Source organism: Salmo salar, unplaced genomic scaffold (genome assembly GCF_905237065.1).
Source record: "Salmo salar unplaced genomic scaffold, Ssal_v3.1, whole genome shotgun sequence".
Classification (NCBI taxonomy): Eukaryota; Metazoa; Chordata; class Actinopteri; order Salmoniformes; family Salmonidae; genus Salmo; species Salmo salar.
The window spans coordinates 86,948-110,000 of record NW_025549618.1 but is presented as its reverse complement, the minus strand read 5'-3'; the positions used below and the strand labels follow the sequence as shown (position 1 = coordinate 110,000).

Sequence of the window (23,053 nt, the reverse complement as noted above, 5' to 3'; positions counted from 1 at the left end):
AAGCCATGATGTAACCCCTCCACCGACTGCAGTTCAATAACCCACAATGCATTTCTGTATAGTACGGAACAGGAAGCCATGATGTAACCACTCCACCGACTGCAGTTCAATAACCCACAATGCATTTCTGTATAGTACTGAACAGGAAGCATGTTTTCCAACTCTTTCTGCAGACGTCTTTCAATCTTCTTTCGGAGCAGATATTTAAGAGTTTTTGGAAAACGAGATCGTGTTAAAAAAAAAACGGAGAGATATTTTTTTTTTTTTTACCGTAATTCTGTTAACAAGCTTTGCATCGGCACAGTTGTTCCAGTAACTGTGTTATGCGGAAATTGTTCCAAGTTGTCCTCGTGCGTAGAGTTGTATGGCTTGTTAAATGAAATGTTTGGTAATGAATCTGATTTAAAGCGTAATTCTGTTACTGTGGAATTGCTCGTAAGTATCTTACCATCAAATACAAACCCTGCTAGCCGTCTGGTGAGGCTGTTGAGCAACTAGGTTAGACTGCTTGGTTTAGCCCAGTGGTTTGGCACAGTAAGACTGCTTGGTTTAGCCTGGTGGTTTGGCACAGTAAGACTGCTTGGTTTAGCCCGGTGGTTTGGCACTGTAAGACTGCTTGGTTTAGCCCGGTGGTTTGGCAGTCAGACTGCTTGGTTTAGCCCGGTGGTTTGGCAGTCAGACTGCTTGGTTTAGCCCGGTGGTTTGGCACAGTCAGACTGCTTGGTTTAGCCTGGTGGTTTGGCACAGTCAGACTGCTTGGTTTAGCCTGGTGGTTTGGCAGTCATACTGCTTGGTTTAGCCTGGTGGTTTGGCAGTCAGACTGCTTGGTTTAGCCTGGTGGTTTGGCACGGTAAGACTGCTTGGTTTAGCCTGGTGGTTTGGCACGGTAAGACTGCTTGGTTTAGCCTGGTGGTTTGGCAGTCAGACTGCTTGGTTTAGCCTGGTGGTTTGGCATGGTAAGACTGCTTGGTTTAGCCTGGTGGTTTGGCACAGTAAGACTGCTTGGTTTAGCCCGGTGGTTTGGCACTGTAAGACTGCTTGGTTTAGCCCGGTGGTTTGGCAGTCAGACTGCTTGGTTTAGCCCGGTGGTTTGGCAGTCAGACTGCTTGGTTTAGCCCGGTGGTTTGGCACAGTCAGACTGCTTGGTTTAGCCTGGTGGTTTGGCAGTCAGACTGCTTGGTTTAGCCTGGTGGTTTGGCAGTCATACTGCTTGGTTTAGCCTGGTGGTTTGGCAGTCAGACTGCTTGGTTTAGCCTGGTGGTTTGGCACGGTAAGACTGCTTGGTTTAGCCTGGTGGTTTGGCACGGTAAGACTGCTTGGTTTAGCCTGGTGGTTTGGCAGTCAGACTGCTTGGTTTAGCCTGGTGGTTTGGCATGGTAAGACTGCTTGGTTTAGCCCGGTGGTTTGGCACAGTAAGACTGCTTGGTTTAGCCCGGTGGTTTGGCACAGTAAGACTGCTTGGTTTAGCCTGGTGGTTTGGCACAGTCAGACTGCTTGGTTTAGCCTGGTGGTTTGGCACAGTAAGACTGTTTGGTTTAGCCTGGTGGTTTGGCACGGTAAGACTGCTTGGTTTAGCCTGGTGGTTTGGCACGGTAAGACTGCTTGGTTTAGCCTGGTGGTTTGGCACGGTAAGACTGCTTGGTTTAGCCTGGTGGTTTGGCACGGTAAGACTGCTTGGTTTAGCCTGGTGGTTTGGCACAGTCAGACTGCTTGGTTTAGCCTGGTGGTTTGGCAGTCAGACTGCTTGGTTTAGCCTGGTGGTTTGGCACAGTAAGACTGTTTGGTTTAGCCTGGTGGTTTGGCACGGTAAGACTGCTTGGTTTAGCCTGGTGGTTTGGCACGGTAAGACTGCTTGGTTTAGCCTGGTGGTTTGGCACGGTAAGACTGCTTGGTTTAGCCTGGTGGTTTGGCACGGTAAGACTGCTTGGTTTAGCCTGGTGGTTTGGCACGGCAGGACTGCTTGGTTTAGCCTGGTGGTTTGGCACAGTCAGACTGCTTGGTTTAGCCTTGTGGTTTGGCACGGTAAGACTGTCTGGTGGTTTGGCAGTCAGACTGCTTGGTTTAGCCCGGTGGTTTGGCACGGTAAGACTGCTTGGTTTAGCCTGGTGGTTTGGCACGGTAAGACTGTCTGGTGGTTTGGCAGTCAGACTGCTTGGTTTAGCCCGGTGGTTTGGCACGGTAAGACTGTGTATAATACATGTTTACCACAGTATAGTAACCATGATCAGACTGACTGTTAAATCGGATCAGTCTCTGGTTGTTATCAGAGTTCTGTCAGATGAATGTGTGTTAGAGAGGGAGAGACAGAGATCAAACAGGCCTCTGTTGTAGGGGATCATGTGAAGAGTAGAGAGTCAGTCTTAGTTCATGTGAAGAGAAGAGAGTCAGTCTTAGTTCATGTGAAGAGAAGGGGATCAGTCTTAGTTCATGTGAAGAGAAGAGGGTCAGTCTTAGTTCATGTGAAGAGTAGAGGGATCAGTCTTAGTTCATGTGAAGAGTAGAGGGTCAGTCTTAGTTCATGTGAAGAGTAGAGGGTCAGTCTTATTTCATGTGAAGAGTAGAGGGTCAGTCTTAGTTCATGAAGAGTAGAGGGATCAGTCTTAGTTCATGAAGAGAAGAGGGTCAGTCTTATTTCATGAAGAGAAGGGGATCAGTCTTAGTTCATGAAGAGTAGAGAGTCAGTCTTAGTTCATGAAGAGAAGAGGGTCAGTCTTAGTTCATGAAGAGTAGAGGGATCAGTCTTATTTCATGTGAAGAGTAGAGGGTCAGTCTTAGTTCTTGTGAAGAGTAGAGGGATCAGTCTTAGTTCATGAAGAGTAGAGGGATCAGTCTTAGTTCATGAAGAGTAGAGGGTCAGTCTTAGTTCATGTGAAGAGAAGAGGGTCAGTCTTAGTTCATGTGAAGAGTAGAGGGATCAGTCTTAGTTCATGAAGAGTAGAGGGTCAGTCTTAGTTCATGAAGAGAAGAGGGTCAGTCTTATTTCATGAAGAGAAGGGGATCAGTCTTAGTTCATGAAGAGTAGAGAGTCAGTCTTAGTTCATGAAGAGAAGAGGGTCAGTCTTAGTTCATGAAGAGTAGAGGGATCAGTCTTATTTCATGTGAAGAGTAGAGGGTCAGTCTTAGTTCTTGTGAAGAGTAGAGGGATCAGTCTTAGTTCATGAAGAGTAGAGGGATCAGTCTTAGTTCATGAAGAGTAGAGGGTCAGTCTTAGTTCATGTGAAGAGAAGAGGGTCAGTCTTAGTTCATGTGAAGAGTAGAGGGATCAGTCTTAGTTCATGAAGAGTAGAGGGTCAGTCTTAGTTCATGAAGAGAAGAGGGTCAGTCTTAGTTCATGAAGAGTAGAGGGATCAGTCTTAGTTCAGGTCCTGTCTATAGTGTGGTCTTACCTCATCTCTAGAGGAAGGCTTCAGTAGAGTTGTCCTGTCTTGTGGTGGTCCTGTCTTGTGGTGGTCCTGTCTATAGTGGTCCTGTCTACTATCCCTGTCTTACAGTGATCCTGTCTATAGTGGTCCTGTCTATAGTGGTCCTGTCTTATAGTGGTCCTGTCTTATAGTGGTCCTGTCTTGTAGTGGTCCTGTCTATATTGGTCATATCTATAGTGGTCCTGTCTATTGTCACCTGTCTTGTAGTGGTCCTGTCTGTAGTGGTCCTGTCTGTAGTGGTCCTGTCTTGAAGGGGTCCTGTCTATATTGGTCCTGTCTATAGTGGTCCTGTCTATATTGGTCCTGTCTATAGTGGTCTATAGTGGTCCTGTCTATAGTGGTCCTGTCTGTAGTGATCCTGTCTATAGTGGTCCTGTCTATAGTGGTTTTGTAGTGGTCCTGTCTATAGTGGTCTATAGTGGTCCTGTCTGTAGTGATCCTGTCTATAGTGGTCCTGTCTATAGTGGTTTTGTAGTGGTCCTGTCTATAGTGGTCCTGTCTATAGTGGTCTTGTCTATAGTTGTTTTGAAGTGGTCCTGTCTATAGTGGTCCTGTCTATAGTGGTCCTGTCTATAGTGGTCTATAGTGGTCCTGTCTATAGTGGTCCTGTCTATAGTGGTCCTGTCTATAGTGGTCCTGTCTATAGCGGTCCTGTCTATAGCGGTCCTGTCTATAGTGGTCCTGTCTATAGCGGTCCTGTCTATAGCGGTCCTGTCTATAGTGGTCCTGTCTATAGTGGTCCTGTCTGTAGTGGTCCTGTCTATAGTGGTCTATAGTGGTCCTGTCTATAGTGGTCCTGTCTATAGCGGTGCTGTCTATAGTGGTCCTGTCTATAGTGGTCCTGTCTATAGCGGTCCTGTCTATAATGGTCTATAGTGGTCCTGTCTATAGTGGTCCTGTCTATAGTGGTACTGTCTATAGTGGTCCTGTGTATAGTTGTCCTGTCTATAGTGGTCCTGTCTTTAGTGGTCCTGTCTATAGTGGTCCTGTCTATAGTGGTCCTGTCTATAGTGGTCCTGTCTATAGTGGTCCTGTCTATAGCGGTGCTGTCTATAGTGGTCCTGTCTATAGCGGTCCTGTCTATAGCGTTGCTGTCTATAGTGGTCCTGTCTATAGTGGTCCTGTCTATAGTGGTCCTGTCTGTAGTGGTCTATAGTGGTCCTGTCTTTAGTGGTCCTGTCTATAGTGGTCCTGTCTATAGTGGTCCTGTCTGTAGTGGTCCTGTCTGTAGTGGTCCTGTCTATAGTGGTCTTTAGTGGTCCTGTCTATAGCGGTCCTGTCTATAGCGGTCCTGTCTATAGCGGTCCTGTCTATAGTGGTCCTGTCTGTAGTGGTCTATAGTGGTCCTGTCTTTAGTGGTCCTGTCTATAGTGGTCCTGTCTATAGCGGTCCTGTCTATAGCGTTGCTGTCTATAGTGGTCCTGTCTATAGTGGTCCTGTCTATAGTGGTCCTGTCTGTAGTGGTCTATAGTGGTCCTGTCTTTAGTGGTCCTGTCTATAGTGGTCCTGTCTATAGTGGTCCTGTCTGTAGTGGTCCTGTCTGTAGTGGTCCTGTCTATAGTGGTATTTAGTGCTATAGCGGTCCTGTCTATAGCGGTCCTGTCTATAGCGGTCCTGTCTATAGTGGTCCTGTCTGTAGTGGTCTATAGTGGTCCTGTCTTTAGTGGTCCTGTCTATAGTGGTCCTGTCTATAGCGGTCCTGTCTATAGCGGTCCTGTCTATGGTCCTGTCTATAGCGGTCCTGTCTATAGTGGTCTATAGTGGTCCTGTCTATAGCGGTCCTGTCTATAGCGGTCCTGTCTATAGTGGTCCTGTCTGTAGTGGTCTATAGTGGTCCTGTCTTTAGTGGTCCTGTCTATAGTGGTCCTGTCTATAGCGGTCCTGTCTATAGCGGTCCTGTCTATGGTCCTGTCTATAGCGGTCCTGTCTATAGTGGTCTATAGCGGTCCTGTCTATAGCGGTCCTGTTGTGTTCATGATGATACCCAACATCTCTGTATCTATCTTCCTGTCTGCAGACTGAAGCTCTCTGAGTCTGTATCTATCTTCCTGTCTGCAGACTGAAGCTCTCTGAGTCTGTATCTATCTTCCTGTCTGTAGACTGAAGCTCTCTGAGTCTCTATCTTCCTGTCTGCAGACTGAAGCTCTCTGAGTCTGTATCTATCTTCCTGTCTGCAGACTGAAGCTCTCTGAGTCTGTATCTATCTTCCTGTCTGTAGACTGAAGCTCTCTGAGTCTGTATCTATCTTCCTGTCTGCAGACTGAAGCTCTCTGAGTCTGTATCTATCTTCCTGTCTGTAGACTGAAGCTCTCTGAGTCTGTATCTATCTTCCTGTCTGCAGACTGAAGCTCTCTGAGTCTGTATCTATCTTCCTGTCTGCAGACTGAAGCTCTCTGAGTCTGTATCTATCTTCCTGTCTGCAGACTGAAGCTCTCTGAGTCTGTATCTTCCTGTCTGTAGACTGAAGCTCTCTGAGTCTGTATCTATCTTCCTGTCTGCAGACTGAAGCTCTCTGTCTCGGGATGAGCTTCTCATGTTGACCTCTGCTTCCACCTGGTGGAGGAAAGGAAAAATAACCCATCATCCCAAATATAAATATATGCTTTCATCCTTTATTTAACCAGGCAAGTCAGTTAAGAACAAATTCTTATTTATAATGACGCCCTACCGGGGAACAGTGGGGTTAACTGCCTTGTTCGGGGGCAGAACGACAGATTTTTTACCTTGTCAGCTCGGGGATTCAAACCAGCAACCTTTTGGTACCTGACAGACATTGACAGTGTTGAATGATCAGCATGTTGTGTGTATTCTGGATGTTGAAACCTGTTGTCTTTCTCTCTCTGTCCTCTCTGTCCTCTCTGTCCTCTCCGTGTCTCTCCATGTCTCTCTGTCCTCTCTGTCCTCTCCATGTCTCTCTGTCCTCTCCATGTCTCTCTGTCCTCTCCGTGTCTCTCTGTCCTCTCCGTGTCTCTCTGTCCTCTCTGTCCTCTCCATGTCTCTCTGTCCTCTCCATGTCTCTCTGTCCTCTCCATGTCTCTCTGTCCTCTCCGTGTCTCTCTGTCCTCTCCGTGTCTCTCTGTCCTCTCCGTGTCTCTGTGTCTCTCTGTCCTCTCCGTGTCTCTCTGTGTCTCTCTGTCCTCTCTCTGTCCTCTCCGTGTCTCTCTGTCCTCTCTGTGTCTCTCTGTCCTCTCCGTGTCTCTCTGTCCTCTCTCTGTCCTCTCCGTGTCTCTCTGTCCTCTCCGTTGTCTCTCCGTATCTCTCTGTCCTCTCCGTGTCTCTCTGTCCTCTCTGTCCTCTCCGTGTCTCTCTGTCCTCTCTGTCCTCTCCGTGTCTCTCTGTCCTCTCTGTCCTCTCCGTGTCTCTCTGTCCTCTCCGTGTCTCTCTGTCCTCTCCGTGTCTCTCTGTCCTCTCTGTCCTCTCCGTCCTCTCCGTTGTCTCTCTGTCCTCTCCGTGTCTCTCTGTGTCTCTCTGTCCTCTCTGTCCTCTCCGTTGTCTCTCTGTCCTTTCTCTGTCCTCTCCGTTGTCTCTCTGTCCTCTCTGTCCTCTCTGTCCTCTCCGTTGTCTCTCTGTCCTCTCTGTCCTCTCCGTGTCTCTCTGTCCTCTCTGTCCTCTCCGTGTCTCTCTGTCCTCTCTGTCCTCTCCGTGTCTCTCTGTCCTCTCTGTCCTCTGCGTGTCTCTCTGTCCTCTCCGTGTCTCTCTGTCCTCTCCGTGTCTCTCTGTCCTCTCCGTCCTCTCCATTGTCTCTCTGTCCTCTCCGTGTCTCTCTGTGTCTCTCTGTCCTCTCTGTCCTCTCCGTTGTCTCTCTGTCCTTTCTCTGTCCTCTCCGTGTCTCTCTGTCCTCTCTGTCCTCTCTGTCCTCTCCGTGTCTCTCTGTCCTCTCTGTCCTCTCCGTGTCTCTCTGTCCTCTCTGTCCTCTCTCTGTCCTCTCCGTGTCTCTCTGTCCTCTCTGTCCTCTCTGTCCTCTCTGTCCTCTCCGTTGTCTCTCTGTCCTCTCTGTCCTCTCCGTGTCTCTCTGTCCTCTCCGTGTCTCTCTGTCCTCTCCGTGTCTCTCTGTCCTCTCCGTTGTCTCTCTGTCCTCTCTGTCCTCTCTGTTGTCTCTCTGTCCTCTCCGTTGTCTCTCTGTCCTCTCTGTCCTCTCTGTTGTCTCTCTGTCCTCTCTGTCCTCTCCGTGTCTCTCTGTCCTCTCTGTCCTCTCCGTGTCTCTCTGTCCTCTCTGTCCTCTCCGTTGTCTCTCTGTCCTCTCTGTCCTCTCCGTGTCTGTCTGTCCTCTCTGTCCTCTCCGTTGTCTCTCTGTCCTCTCTCTGTCCTCTCCGTGTCTCTCTGTCCTCTCTGTCCTCTCCGTGTCTCTCTGTCCTCTCTGTCCTCTCCGTTGTCTCTCTGTCCTCTCTGTGTCCTCTCCGTTGTCTCTCTGTCCTCTCTGTCCTCTCCGTGTCTCTCTGCCCTCTCTGTCCTCTCCGTTGTCTCTCTGTCCTCTCTGTCCTCTCCGTTGTCTCTCTGTCCTCTCTCTGTCCTCTCCGTTGTCTCTCTGTCCTCTCTGTCCTCTCCGTTGTCTCTCTGTCCTCTCTCTGTCCTCTCCGTGTCTCTCTGTCCTCTCTCTGTCCTCTCCGTTGTCTCTCTGTCCTCTTTGTCCTCTCCGTTGTCTCTCTGTCCTCTCTCTTGTCCTCTCCGTGTCTCTCTGTCCTCTCTCTGTCCTCTCCGTTGTCTCTCTGTCCTCTCTGTCCTCTCCGTGTCCTCTCCGTGTCTCTCTGTCCTCTCTGTCCTCTCCGTGTCTCTCTGTCCTCTCTGTCCTCTCCGTTGTCTCTCTGTCCTCTCTGTCCTCTCCGTTGTCTCTCTGTCCTCTCTGTCCTCTCCGTTGTCTCTCTGTCCTCTCTGTCCTCTCCGTTGTCTCTCTGTCCTCTCTCTGTCCTCTCCGTTGTCTCTCTGTCCTCCAGCTGTACTGGAGTCAGCTCAGATCCTCTTCATCCTGGTCCTGATGACCGTAATGCTGCTGCTGATTGGCTGTCTGTTCAACCACTACAAGCTGTCATCCTGCTCCTTTACAACCAGACAGAGACAGGCCCGGAGGCAAGCACAACACCTACAGCAGGTCAGCACGGGGTGTGTGTGTGTGTGTGTGTGTGTGTGTGTGTGTGTGTGTGTGTGTCTTAATAATGTCCGGGGACGGAGCAAATGGAACGGCATCAAACCCCATGGAAACCATGTGTTTGACGTGCCTGATTCCATTCCACCTATTCCGCTCCAGTCATTACAACCAGCCCTGTCCTGCCCCTGTTCACCTGTCTGGACAGCTGCCCCTGTTCACCTGTCTAGCCAGCTTCACCTGTTCACCTGTCTAGCCAGCTGCCCCTGTTCACCTGTCTAGCCAGCTGCCCCTGTTCACCTGTCTAGCCAGCTGCCCCTGTTCACCTGTCTAGACAGCTGCCCCTGTTCACCTGTTCACCTGTCTAGACAGCTGCCACGGTTCACCTGTTCACCTGTCTAGACTGCTGCCCCTGTTAACCTGTCTAGCCAGCTGCCCCTGTTCACCTGTCTAGACAGCTGCCCCTGTTCACCTGTTCACCTGTCTAGACAGCTGCCCCGGTTCACCTGTTCACCTGTCTAGACAGCTGCCCCTGTTCACCTGTCTAGACAGCTGCCCCTGTTCACCTGTCTAGACAGCTGCCCCTGTTCACCTGTCTAGACAGCTACCCCTGTTCACCTGTCTAGACAGCTGCCCCTGTTCACCTGTCTAGACAGCTACCCCTGTTCACCTGTCTAGACAGCTACCCCTGTTCACCTGTTCACCTGTCTGGACGGCTACCCCTGTTCACCTGTTCACCTGTCTAGACAGCTACCCCTGTTCACCTGTTCACCTGTCTAGCCAGCTGCCCCTGTTCACCTGTCTAGACAGCTGCCCCTGTTCACCTGTCTAGACAGCTACCCCTGTTCACCTGTCTAGACAGCTACCCCTGTTCACCTGTCTAGCCAGCTGCCCCTGTTCACCTGTCTAGCCAGCTGCCCCTGTTCACCTGTCTAGCCAGCTGCCCCTGTTCACCTGTTCACCTGTCTAGCCAGCTGCCCCTGTTCACCTGTTCACCTGTCTAGCCAGCTGCCCCTGTTCACCTGTTCACCTGTCTAGACAGCTGCCCCTGTTAACCTGTTCACCTGTCTAGCCAGCTGCCCCTGTTCACCTGTTCACCTGTCTAGCCAGCTGCCCCTGTTCACCTGTTCACCTGTCTAGCCAGCTGCCCCTGTTCACCTGTTCACCTGTCTAGCCAGCTGCCCCTGTTCACCTGTTCACCTGTCTAGCCAGCTGCCCCTGTTCACCTGTTCACCTGTCTAGCCAGCTGCCCCTGTTCACCTGTTCACCTGTCTAGCCAGCTGCCCCTGTTCACCTGTTCACCTGTCTAGACAGCTGCCCCTGTTAACCTGTTCACCTGTCTAGACAGCTGCCCCTGTTCACCTGTTCACCTGTCTAGCCAGCTGCCCCTGTTCACCTGTTCACCTGTCTAGGCAGCTGCCCCTGTTCACCTGTTCACCTGTCTAGCCAGCTGCCCCTGTTCACCTGTTCACCTGTCTAGCCAGCTGCCCCTGTTCACCTGTTCACCTGTCTAGCCAGCTGCCCCTGTTCACCTGTTCACCTGTCTAGCCAGCTGCCCCTGTTCACCTGTTCACCTGTCTAGCCAGCTGCCCCTGTTCACCTGTTCACCTGTCTAGCCAGCTGCCCCTGTTCACCTGTTCACCTGTCTAGCCAGCTGCCCCTGTTCACCTGTCTAGCCAGCTGCCCCTGTTCACCTGTTCACCTGTCTAGCCAGCTGCCCCTGTTCACCTGTTCACCTGTCTAGACAGCTGCCCCTGTTAACCTGTTCACCTGTCTAGCCAGCTGCCCCTGTTCACCTGTTCACCTGTCTAGCCAGCTGCCCCTGTTCACCTGTTCACCTGTCTAGCCAGCTGCCCCTGTTCACCTGTTCACCTGTCTAGCCAGCTGCCCCTGTTCACCTGTTCACCTGTCTAGCCAGCTGCCCCTGTTCACCTGTTCACCTGTCTAGCCAGCTGCCCCTGTTCACCTGTTCACCTGTCTAGCCAGCTGCCCCTGTTCACCTGTTCACCTGTCTAGCCAGCTGCCCCTGTTCACCTGTTCACCTGTCTAGCCAGCTGCCCCTGTTCACCTGTTCACCTGTCTAGCCAGCTGCCCCTGTTCACCTGTTCACCTGTCTAGCCAGCTGCCCCTGTTCACCTGTTCACCTGTCTAGCCAGCTGCCCCTGTTCACCTGTTCACCTGTCTAGCCAGCTGCCCCTGTTCACCTGTTCACCTGTCTAGCCAGCTGCCCCTGTTCACCTGTTCACCTGTCTAGCCAGCTGCCCCTGTTCACCTGTCTAGCCAGCTGCCCCTGTTCACCTGATTGGAGCTGGTTCTTGTTCTAACATGTCTTCTTGAGTCAAGCAGATCAGATGTTCGATGTCCTTTAAGGTAACTGTTTCCTCCGCAGGTTAAATGTTCAGACTGTCTCTTTCTGTCATCAGGATCTCTGGCCGTCGGACAGCGGCTCTCGACAAGGTGCCTCCGAGGTAAAAACCCAGGAAGTGTGTGTGCGTGTGTGCGTGTGCGTGTGTGTGTGTGTGTGTGTGTGTGTGTGTGTGTGTGTGTGTGTGTGTGTGTGTGTGTGTGTGTGTGTGTGTGTGTGTGTGTGTGTGTGTGTGTGTGTGTGTGTGTGTTTGCCAGCGCCAATCTGTTTAGTAATGGACCCCCACTGGATCCAATCTGTTTAGTAATGGACCCCCACTGGATCCAATCTGTTTAGTAATGGACCCCCACTGGATCCAATCTGTTTAGTAATGGACCCCCACTGGATCCAATCTGTTTAGTAATGGACCCCCACTGGATCCAATCTGTTTAGTAATGGACCCCCACTGGATCCAATCTGTTTAGTAATGGACCCCCACTGGATCCAATCTGTTTAGTAATGGACCCCCACTGGATCCAATCTGTTTAGTAATGGACCCCCACTGGATCCAATCTGTTTAGTAATGGACCCCCACTGGATCCAATCTGTTTAGTAATGGACCCCCACTGGATCCAATCTGTTTAGTAATGGACCCCCACTGGATCCAATCTGTTTAGTAATGGACCCCACTGGATCCAATCTGTTTAGTAATGGACCCCCACTGGATCCAATCTGTTTAGTAATGGACCCCCACTGGATCCAATCTGTTTAGTAATGGACCCCCACTGGATCCAATCTGTTTAGTAATGGACCCCCACTGGATCCAATCTGTTTAGTAATGGACCCCACTGGATCCAATCTGTTTAGTAATGGACCCCCACTGGATCCAATCTGTTTAGTAATGGACCCCCACTGGATCCAATCTGTTTAGTAATGGACCCCCACTGGATCCAATCTGTTTAGTAATGGACCCCCACTGGATCCAATCTGTTTAATAATGGACCCCCACTGGATCCAATCTGTTTAGTAATGGACCCCCACTGGATCCAATCTGTTTAGTAATGGACCCCAACTGGATCCAATCTGTTTAGTAATGGACCCCCACTGGATCCAATCTGTTTAGTAATGGACCCCCACTGGATCCAATCTATCTATCCTCTGTGTTTAGGTGCTGTATCTATCTAACCCTCTATCTATCTCTGTGTCTAGGTGCTGTATCTGTCTAACCCTCTATCTATCTAACCCTCTATCTATCTAACCCTCTATCTATCTCTGTGTCTATAGGACTAGGTGCTGTATCTATCTAACCCTCTATCTATCTCTGTGTTTAGGTGCTGTATCTATCTAACCCTCTATCTATCTCTGTGTCTAGGTGCTGTATCTGTCTAACCCTCTATCTATCTCTGTGTCTAGGTGCTGTATCTCTCTAACCCTCTATCTATCTAACCCTCTATCTATCTAACCCTCTATCTATCTCTGTGTCTATAGGACTAGGTGCTGTATCTATCTAACCCTCTATCTATCTCTGTGTTTAGGTGCTGTATCTGTCTAACCCTCTATCTATCTAACCCTCTATCTATCTCTGTGTCTATAGGACTAGGTGCTGTATCAATCTAACCCTCTATCTATCTCTGTGTCTAGGTGCTGTATCTCTCTAACCCTCTATCTATCTCTGTGTTTAGGTGCTGTATCTATCTAACCCTCTATCTATCTCTGTGTCTATAGGACTAGGTGCTGTATCTATCTAACCCTCTATCTATCTCTGTGTCTAGGTGCTGTATCTCTCTAACCCTCTATTTATCTCTGTGTTTAGGTGCTGTATGTGCCCCAGACAAGGGAGAGGTTCACAGCCTCGTCCTTTATGTCCAGGGAGCGTTTCAGTCGCTTCCAGCCCACCTGCCACTACCTGACCCGCGACCTCCATCTTCCCCCCACCATCTCCCTGTCTGACGGAGAGGAGCCCCCGCCCTACCAGGGTCCCTGTACCTTACAGCTGAGGGACCCGGAGCAGCAGTTAGAGTTGAACAGAGAGTCGGTCAGGGCCCCTCCCAACAGAACCATCTTTCACAGCGACGCGATAGACGTGCACGGTGGAGGGGCTGGAGGGCCGAGGCCACCCAGCAGTAACTCTGGTATCAGCGTAGCCAATAGCAGCAGCAGCCACGGACGCATGGAACACCCGCCTCCGGCGTATTGCGAGGTGATTGGTCAGCACTACCCTGGCTTCTTTCACCACCCGCACAGCGATAACACACTCGGGACCTGGACCGGGGGCGGGACCAGCCTGCAGGGCCAATCGGAAAGCACAATACCTGCCAAGGGCAGGAAAGGGGAGGAGCTGAGGTGAGATGGAGGAGGGACTATGCTGTCGGAGACTCCTCCCCCCTGTAAAGGACAATCTCTTGATGGACCGACACTCCCAGGATGCACAACTAAACACAACATTACCAACCTGCACAACTAAACACAACATTATCAACCTGCTACAACATTATCAACCTATACAACTAAACACAACATTATCAACCTGCTACAACATTATCAACCTGTACAACTAAACACAACATTATCAACCTGCTACAACTAAACACAACATTATCAACCTGCTACAACATTATCAACCTGTACAACTAAACACAACATTACCAACCTGCTACAACTAAACACAACATTATCAACCTGCTACAACTAAACACAACATTATCAACCTGCTACAACTCAACACAACATTACTAACCTGCTACAACTCAACACAACATTATCAACCTGCTACAACATTATCAACCTGCTACAACTCAACACAACATTACCAACCTGCTACAACATTACCAACCTGTACAACTAAACACAACATTACCAACCTGCTACAACATTATCAACCTGTACAACTAAATACAACATTACCAACCTGCTACAACTCAACACAACATTACCAACCTGCTACAACTAAATACAACATTACCAACCGGCTACAACTAAACACAACATTATCAACCTGCTACAACTAAACACAACATTACTAACCTGCTACAACATTACCAACCTGCTACAACTCAACACAACATTACCAACCTGCTACAACTAAACACAACATTACCAACCTGCTACAACATTATCAACCTGTACAACTAAACACAACATTATCAACCTATACAACTAAACACGACATTATCAACCTGCTACAACTAAATACAACATTATCAACCTATACAACTAAACACGACATTATCAACCTGCTACAACATTATCAACCTATACAACTAAACACGACATTATCAACCTGCTACAACATTATCAACCTGCACAACTAAACACAACATTATCAACCTATACAACTAAACACAACATTATCAACCTGCTACAACATTATCAACCTATACAACTAAACACAACATTACCAACCTGCTAAAACTCAACACAACATTACCAACCTGCTACAACTAAATACAACATTATCAACCTGCTACAACATTATCAACCTGTACAACTAAACACAACATTATCGACCTGCTACAACTAAACACAACATTATCGACCTGCTACAACTAAACACAACATTACAACCTGCTACAACTAAACACAACATTATCGACCTGCTACAACTAAACACAACATTATCGACCTGCTACACAGAGAGGAACCAAGCATAAATGTCTTTTTCCATTGATTGAAAATAGCTGTCACTGCAGGGGGATGTTTGTAGCCATCTTTTCATTTTATTTTCTCCTTCATGTGGGAACATCTATAATATTAGACCCATCTCTTTATTCTCTTGAATGACCTGTACAGACCAGGGTCTGTACCGACCCCGAGCTGGACTGAGGAGGTTTTATACAGACCAGGGTCTGTACCGACCCCGAGCTGGACTGAGGAGGTTTTATACAGACCAGGGTCTGTGATCAACCAAGATGGACTGAGGAGGTTTTATACAGACCAGGATCTGTACCGACCCAGAACTGAACTGAGGAGGTTTTATACAGACCAGGGTCTGTACCGACCCAGAGCTGGACTGAGGAGGTTTTATACAGACCAGGGTCTGTGATCAACCAAGATGGACTGAGGAGGTTTTATACAGATCAGGGTCTGTATCGACCCCGAGCTGGACTGAGGAGGTTTTATACAGACCAGGGTCTGGACTGAGAAGGTTTTATACAGACCAGGGTCTGTACCGACCCAGAACTGGACTGAGGAGGTTTTATACAGACCAGGGTCTGGACTGAGGAGGTTTTATACAGACCAGGGTCTGTACCGACCCAGAACTGGACTGAGGAGGTTTTATACAGACCAGGGTCTGTACCGACCCCGAGCTGCACTGAGGAGGTTTTATACAGAACAGGGTCTGTACCGACCCCGAGCTGGACTGAGGAGGTTTTATACAGACCAGGGTCTGTACCGAGCTGGACTGAGGAGGTTTTATACAGACCAGGGTCTGTATCAACCCCGAGCTGGACTGAGGAGGTTTTATACAGACCAGGGTCTGTACCGACCCCGAGCTGGACTGAGGAGGTTTTATACAGACCAGGGTCTGTATCGACCCAGAGCTGGACTGAGGGGTTTTATACAGACCAGGGTCTGTACTGAGCTGGACTGAGGAGGTTTTATACAGACCAGGATCTGTACCGACCCAGAACTGGACTGAGGAGGTTTTATACAGACCAGGGTCTGTATCGACCCAGAGCTGGACTGAGGAGGTTTTATACAGACCAGGGTCTGTACCGACCCAGAACTGGACTGAGGAGGTTTTATACAGACCAGGGTCTGTACCGACCCAGAGCTGGACTGAGGAGGTTTTATATAGACCAGGGTCTGTGATCAACCAAGATGGACTGAGGAGGTTTTATACAGACCAGGATCTGTACCGACCCAGAACTGGACTGAGGAGGTTTTATACAGACCAGGGTCTGTATCGACCCAGAGCTGGACTGAGGAGGTTTTATACAGACCAGGGTCTGTATCGACCCAGAGCTGGACTGAGGAGGTTTTATACAGACCAGGATCTGTACCGAGCTGGACTGAGGAGGTTTTATACAGACCAGGGTCTGTATCGACCCAGAGCTGGACTGAGGGGTTTTATACAGACCGGGGTCTGTACCGACCCAGAGCTGGACTGAGGAGGTTTTATACAGACCAGGGTCTGTATCGACCCCGAGCTGGACTGAGGAGGATTTATACAGACCAGGGTCTGTACCGAGCTGGACTGAGGGGTTTTATACAGACCAGGGTCTGTACCGAGCTGGACTGAGGAGGTTTTATACAGACAGGGTCTGTGATCAACCAAGATGGACTGAGGAGGTTTTATACAGACCAGGATCTGTACCGAGCTGGACTGAGGAGGTTTTATACAGACCAGGGTCTGTACCGAGCTGGACTGAGGAGGTTTTATACAGACAGGGTCTGTGATCAACCAAGATGGACTGAGGAGGTTTTATACAGACCAGGGTCTGTACCGAGCTGGACTGAGGGGTTTTATACAGACCAGGGTCTGTACCGAGCTGGACTGAGGAGGTTTTATACAGACCAGGGTCTGTACCGACCCAGAGCTGGACTGAGGAGGTTTTATACAGACCAGGGTCTGTACCGAGCTGGACTGAGGAGGTTTTATACAGACCAGGGTCTGTATCAACCCCGAGCTGGACTGAGGAGGTTTGATACAGACCAGGGTCTGTACCGACCCAGAGCTGGACTGAGGAGGTTTTATACAGACCAGGGTCTGTACCGAGCTGGACTGAGGAGGTTTTATACAGACCAGGGTCTGTACCGACCCAGAGCTGGACTGAGGAGGTTTTATACAGACCAGGGTCTGTATCGACCCCGAGCTGGACTGAGGAGGTTTTATACAGACCAGGGTCTGTACCGAGCTGGACTGAGGGGTTTTATACAGACCAGGGTCTGTACCGAGCTGGACTGAGGAGGTTTTATACAGACCAGGGTCTGTACCGACCCAGAGCTGGACTGAGGAGGTTTTATACCTGGTCTGTGTTCAACCAAGATGGAAGAGGAACGACTCAAACATCCGAATCTTAGTGCCAAGGTTACCGTGGAAACAGAGGAGGGGAACTGATTTGTCTAAGTAACTAATATTAAAACATTAAAAAAATAAGTGTTATGTAAAGTTGTTATTGTCTATTTGTTGGAGCGTAAACAGAGAAACACCAGATGGGACGATGTGCGTTGTTGTCCTGTCAGGAGTGGATTGATTGATTGATTGATTGATTGATTGATTGATTGATTGATTGATTGATTGAACTCTGGCTCCAAAGGTAAGGTAGGAGCAGATGGTAGGGCGAGGCCTCTTCCTATTGGAGGACCAACAGCCTATTATCTATCAGTCCCACTACCACCCAGTACACCAACTACCCTGTAGAACCATCAGTCCCACTACCACCCAGTACACCGACTACCCTGTAGAACCCAGCCTAGTACCCATCAGTCCCACTACCACCCAGTACACTGACTACCCTGTAGAACCCAGCCTAGTATCTATCAGTCCCACTACCACCCAGTACATCGACTACCACCCAGTACACCGACTACCCTGTAGAACCCAGTCTAGTATCTATCAGTCCCACTACCACCCAGTACACTGACTACCACCCAGTACACCGACTACCCTGTAGAACCCAGCCTAGTACCTATCAGTCCCACTACCACCCAGTACACCGACTACCCTGTAGAACCCAGCCTAGTACCCATCAGTCCCACTACCACCCAGTACACCGACTACCCTGTAGAACCCAGCCTAGTACCTATCAGTCCCACTACCACCCAGTACACCGACTACCACCCAGTACACCGACTACCCTGTAGAACCCAGCCTAGTACCTATCAGTCCCACTACCACCCAGTACACCGACTACCCTGTAGAACCATCAGTCCCACTACCACCCAGTACACCGACTACCTTGTAGAACCCAGCCTAGTACCTATCAGTCCCACCACACAGTCTAGTACAGTAGAGGGAGACTTAGTAACTAATCCACAACACTGACCAGGCCCCTGAGAGACTTAGTAACTAATCCACAACACTGACCAGGCCCCTGAGAGACTTAGTAACTAATCCACAACACTGACCAGGACCCTGAGAGACTTAGTAACTAATCCACAACACTGACCAGGACCCTGAGAGACTTAGTAACTAATCCACAACACTGACCAGGACCCTGAGAGACTTAGTAACTAATCCACAACACTGACCAGGCCCCTGAGAGACTTAGTAACTAATCCACAACACTGACCAGGCCCCTGAGAGACTTAGTAACTAATCCACAACACTGACCAGGCCCCTGAGAGACTTAGTAACTAATCCACAACACTGACCAGGCCCCTGAGAGACTTAGTAACTAATCCACAACACTGACCAGGACCCTGAGAGACTTAGTAACTAATCCACAACACTGACCAGGACCCTGAGAGACTTAGTAACTAATCCACAACACTGACCAGGCCCCTGAGAGACTTAGTAACTAATCCACAACACTGACCAGGACCCTGAGAGACTTAGTAACTAATCCACAACACTGACCGGGACCCTGAGAGACTTAGTAACTAATCCACAACACTGACCAGGCCCCTGAGAGACTTAGTAACTAATCCACAACACTGACCAGGACCCTGAGAGACTTAGTAACTAATCCACAACACTGACCGGGACCCTGAGAGACTTAGTAACTAATCCACAACACTGACCGGGACCCTGAGAGACTTAGTAACTAATCCACAACACTGACCGGGCCCCTGAGAGACTTAGTAGCTAATCCACAACACTGACCAGGCCCCTGAGAGACTTAGTAACTAATCCACAACACTGACCAGGACCCTGAGAGACTTAGTAACTAATCCACAACACTGACCAGGACCCTGAGAGACTTAGTAACTAATCCACAACACTGACCAGGCCCCTGAGAGACTTAGTAACTAATCCACAACACTGACCAGGCCCCTGAGAGACTTAGTAACTAATCCACAACACTGACCAGGCCCCTGAGAGACTTAGTAACTAATCCACAACACTGACCAGGCCCCTGAGAGACTTAGTAACTAATCCACAACACTGACCAGGCCCCTGAGAGACTTAGTAACTAATCCACAACACTGACCAGGACCCTGAGAGACTTAGTAACTAATCCACAACACTGACCAGGACCCTGAGAGACTTAGTAACTAATCCACAACACTGACCAGGACCCTGAGAGACTTAGTAACTAATCCACAACACTGACCAGGCCCCTGAGAGACTTAGTAACTAATCCACAACACTGACCAGGCCCCTGAGAGACTTAGTAACTAATCCACAACACTGACCAGGCCCCTGAGAGACTTAGTAACTAATCCACAACACTGACCAGGACCCTGAGAGACTTAGTAACTAATCCACAACACTGACCAGGACCCTGAGAGACTTAGTAACTAATCCACAACACTGACCAGGACCCTGAGAGACTTAGTAACTAATCCACAACACTGACCAGGCCCCTGAGAGACTTAGTAACTAATCCACAACACTGACCAGGACCCTGAGAGACTTAGTAACTAATCCACAACACTGACCGGGACCCTGAGAGACTTAGTAACTAATCCACAACACTGACCAGGCCCCTGAGAGACTTAGTAACTAATCCACAACACTGACCAGGACCCTGAGAGACTTAGTAACTAATCCACAACACTGACCGGGACCCTGAGAGACTTAGTAACTAATCCACAACACTGACCGGGACCCTGAGAGACTTAGTAACTAATCCACAACACTGACCGGGCCCCTGAGAGACTTAGTAGCTAATCCACAACACTGACCAGGCCCCTGAGAGACTTAGTAACTAATCCACAACACTGACCAGGACCCTGAGAGACTTAGTAACTAATCCACAACACTGACCAGGCCCCTGAGAGACTTAGTAACTAATCCACAACACTGACCAGGCCCCTGAGAGACTTAGTAACTAATCCACAACACTGACCGGGACCCTGAGAGACTTAGTAACTAATCCACAACACTGACCAGGACCCTGAGAGACTTAGTAACTAATCCACAACACTGACCGGGACCCTGAGAGACTTAGTAACTAATCCACAACACTGACCGGGACCCTGAGAGACTTAGTAACTAATCCACAACACTGACCAGGACCCTGAGAGACTTAGTAACTAATCCACAACACTGACCAGGCCCCTGAGAGAATTAGTAACTAATCCACAACACTGACCAGGCCCCTGAGAGACTTAGTAACTAATCCACAACACTGACCAGGCCCCTGAGAGACTTAGTAACTAATCCACAACACTGACCAGGACCCTGAGAGACTTAGTAACTAATCCACAACACTGACCAGGCCCCTGAGAGACTTAGTAACTAATCCACAACACTGACTAGGCCCCTGAGAGACTTAGTAACTAATCCACAACACTGACCAGGACCCTGAGAGACTTAGTAACTAATCCACAACACTGACCAGGCCCCTGAGAGACTTAGTAACTAATCCACAACACTGACCAGGCCCCTGAGAGACTTAGTAACTAATCCACAACACTGACCAGGCCCCTGAGAGACTTAGTAACTAATCCACAACACTGACCAGGCCCCTGAGAGACTTAGTAACTAATCCACAACACTGACCAGGACCCTGAGAGACTTAGTAACTAATCCACAACACTGACCAGGCCCCTGAGAGACTTAGTAACTAATCCACAACACTGACCAGGACCCTGAGAGACTTAGTAACTAATCCACAACACTGACCAGGACCCTGAGAGACTTAGTAACTAATCCACAACACTGACCAGGCCCCTGAGAGACTTAGTAACTAATCCACAACAATAAGGTGCCATTTGACCAGAGTTCTAAGGGAATAAGGTGCCATTTGACCAGAGCTCTATGGGAATAAAGTGCCATTTGACCAGAGCTATATGGGAATAAAGTGCCATTTGACCAGAGCTATATGGGAATAAAGTGCCATTTGACCAGAGCTCTATGGGAATAAGGTGCCATTTGACCAGAGCTCTGTGGGAATAAAGTGCCATTTGACCAGAGCTCTGTGGGAATAAGGTGCCATTTGACCAGAGCTCTATGGGAATAAAGTGCCATTTGACCAGAGCTCTATGGGAATAAGGTGCCATTTGACCAGAGCTCGGTGGGAATAAAGTGCCATTTGACCAGAGTTCTATGGGAATAAGGTGCCATTTGACCAGAGCTCTATGGGAATAAAGTGCCATTTGACCAGAGCTCTATGGGAATAAAGTGCCATTTGACCAGAGCTCTATGGGAATAAAGTGCCATTTGACCAGAGCTCTGTGGGAATAAAGTGCCATTTAACCAGAGCTCTATGGGAATAATGTGCCATTTGACCAGAGCTCTGTGGGAATAAGGTGCCATTTGAACAGAGCTCTGTGGGAATAAGGTGCCATTTGACCAGAGCTCTATGGGAATAAGGTGCCATTTGACCAGAGTTCTATGGGAATAAGGTGCCATTTGACCAGAGTTCTATGGGAATAAGGTGCCATTTGACCAGAGTTCTATGGGAATAAGGTGCCATTTGGGACGGGTCATTGTCTACCCTCAGTAGTACTTTCCTTTTCTCTGACATCATCACTTTAGCTGCTTGAGACTGGGTGATTAGAACAGCTAGCCCCCTGGTCTGGACGTCCATTAGAGAGAAGACAGACCTGGGTGATTAGAACAGCTAGCTAGCCCCCTGGTCTGGACGTCCATTAGAGAGAAGACAGACCTGGGTGATTAGAACAGCTAGCCCCCTGGTCTGGACGTCCATTAGAGAGAAGACAGACCTGGGTGATTAGAACAGCTAGCTAGCCCCCTGGTCTGGACGTCCATTAGAGAGAAGACAGACCTGGGTGATTAGAACAGCTAGCCCCCCTGGTCTGGACGTCCATTAGAGAGAAGACAGACCTGGGTGATTAGAACAGCTAGCCCCCTGGTCTGGACGTCCATTAGAGAGAAGACAGACCTGGGTGATTAGAACAGCTAGCTCCCTGGTCTGGACGTCCATTAGAGAGAAGACAGGCCTGGGTGATTAGAACAGCTAGCTAGCCCCCTGGTCTGGACGTCCATTAGAGAGAAGACAGACCTGGGTGATTAGAACAGCTAGCCCCCTGGTCTGGACGTCCATTAGAGAGAAGACAGACCTGGGTGATTAGAACAGCTAGCTAGCCCCCTGGTCTGGACGTCCATTAGAGAGAAGACAGACCTGGGTGATTAGAACAGCTAGCCCCCTAGTCTGGACGTCCATTAGAGAGAAGACAGACCTGGGTGATTAGAACAGCTAGCCCCCTGGTCTGGACGTCCATTAGAGAGAAGACAGACCTGGGTGATTAGAACAGCTAGCTAGCCCCCTGGTCTGGACGTCCATTAGAGAGAAGACAGACCTGGGTGATTAGAACAGCTAGCTAGCCCCCTGGTCTGGACGTCCATTAGAGAGAAGACAGACCTGGGTGATTAGAACAGCTAGCTAGCCCCCTGGTCTGGACGTCCATTAGAGAGAAGACAGAACTGGGTGATTAGAACAGCTAGCCCCCTGGTCTGGACGTCCATTAGAGAGAAGACAGACCTACAGCCAACCGTGTGCTGTCCCCTGTGGCTCAGTTGGTAGAGCATGGTGTTTGCAACGCCAGGGTTGTGGGTTCGATTCCCACGGGGGACCAGTACGGGGGGGAAAAATGTATGAAATGTACGAATTCACTGCTGTAAGTCGGTCTGGATGAGAGCGTCTGCTAAATGACGTAAATGTAAATGTTTTAACATCTCTCTCTCTCTGTCCAGTCTCCTCTATATAGAGGTTTCTCTATAGCTCAACACACAGCCCCTCTAGATGTTTTAACATCTCTCTCTCTCTGTCCAGTCTCCTCTATATAGAGGTTTCTCTATAGCTAAATGTTCTCAGCACTTCATACACTACATTCGGAAAGCATTCAGACCCAGTGACTTTTTCCACATTTTGTTACGTTACATCCTTATTCTAAAATGTATTAAAAACTTCCCCCCCCCCTCATCAATCTACACACAATACCCCATAAACAAAAACTAGTTTTTCGAAAATTTTGCACCCAAAAAATGTTATATCACATTTACATAAGTATTCAGACCCTTTACTCAGTACTTTGTTGAAGCACCTTTGGCAGCGATTACAGCCTCTAGTCGTCTTGGGTTTGACGCTACAAGCTTGACACACCTGTATTTCGGGAGTTTCTTCCATTTTT

General features: G+C 49.1%; 1 protein-coding gene and 2 long non-coding RNA genes across 3 annotated transcripts in view; 1 reads left to right on the top strand and 2 right to left on the bottom strand.

Moving 5' to 3' along the window:
• LOC106599972 (low-density lipoprotein receptor class A domain-containing protein 4) overlaps window positions 1-13,683 on the top strand; it is a 32,994-nt gene extending 19,311 nt beyond the window's left edge. Inside the window, exons 2-4 of the mRNA XM_045713427.1 lie at window positions 8,354-8,508; window positions 10,926-10,970; window positions 12,660-13,683. Of these exons, the coding sequence (XP_045569383.1) occupies window positions 8,354-8,508; window positions 10,926-10,970; window positions 12,660-13,193 (734 nt within the window). The 3' untranslated portion in view covers window positions 13,194-13,683. The remainder of the gene's footprint in view (window positions 1-8,353; window positions 8,509-10,925; window positions 10,971-12,659) is intronic.
• On the bottom strand, window positions 13,303-13,957 carry LOC123738359 (uncharacterized). Its single transcript, XR_006767503.1, has 4 exons — window positions 13,890-13,957; window positions 13,755-13,783; window positions 13,469-13,554; window positions 13,303-13,345 (listed from the first exon to the last, which is right to left on the bottom strand). It is a non-coding gene; the product is annotated as an uncharacterized lncRNA (long non-coding RNA).
• Window positions 13,958-14,067: 110 nt separating this feature from the next.
• LOC123738360 (uncharacterized) lies at window positions 14,068-14,516 on the bottom strand. Its single transcript, XR_006767504.1, has 4 exons — window positions 14,469-14,516; window positions 14,307-14,382; window positions 14,202-14,248; window positions 14,068-14,145 (listed from the first exon to the last, which is right to left on the bottom strand). It is a non-coding gene; the product is annotated as an uncharacterized lncRNA (long non-coding RNA).
• Window positions 14,517-23,053: the final 8,537 nt, after the last annotated feature.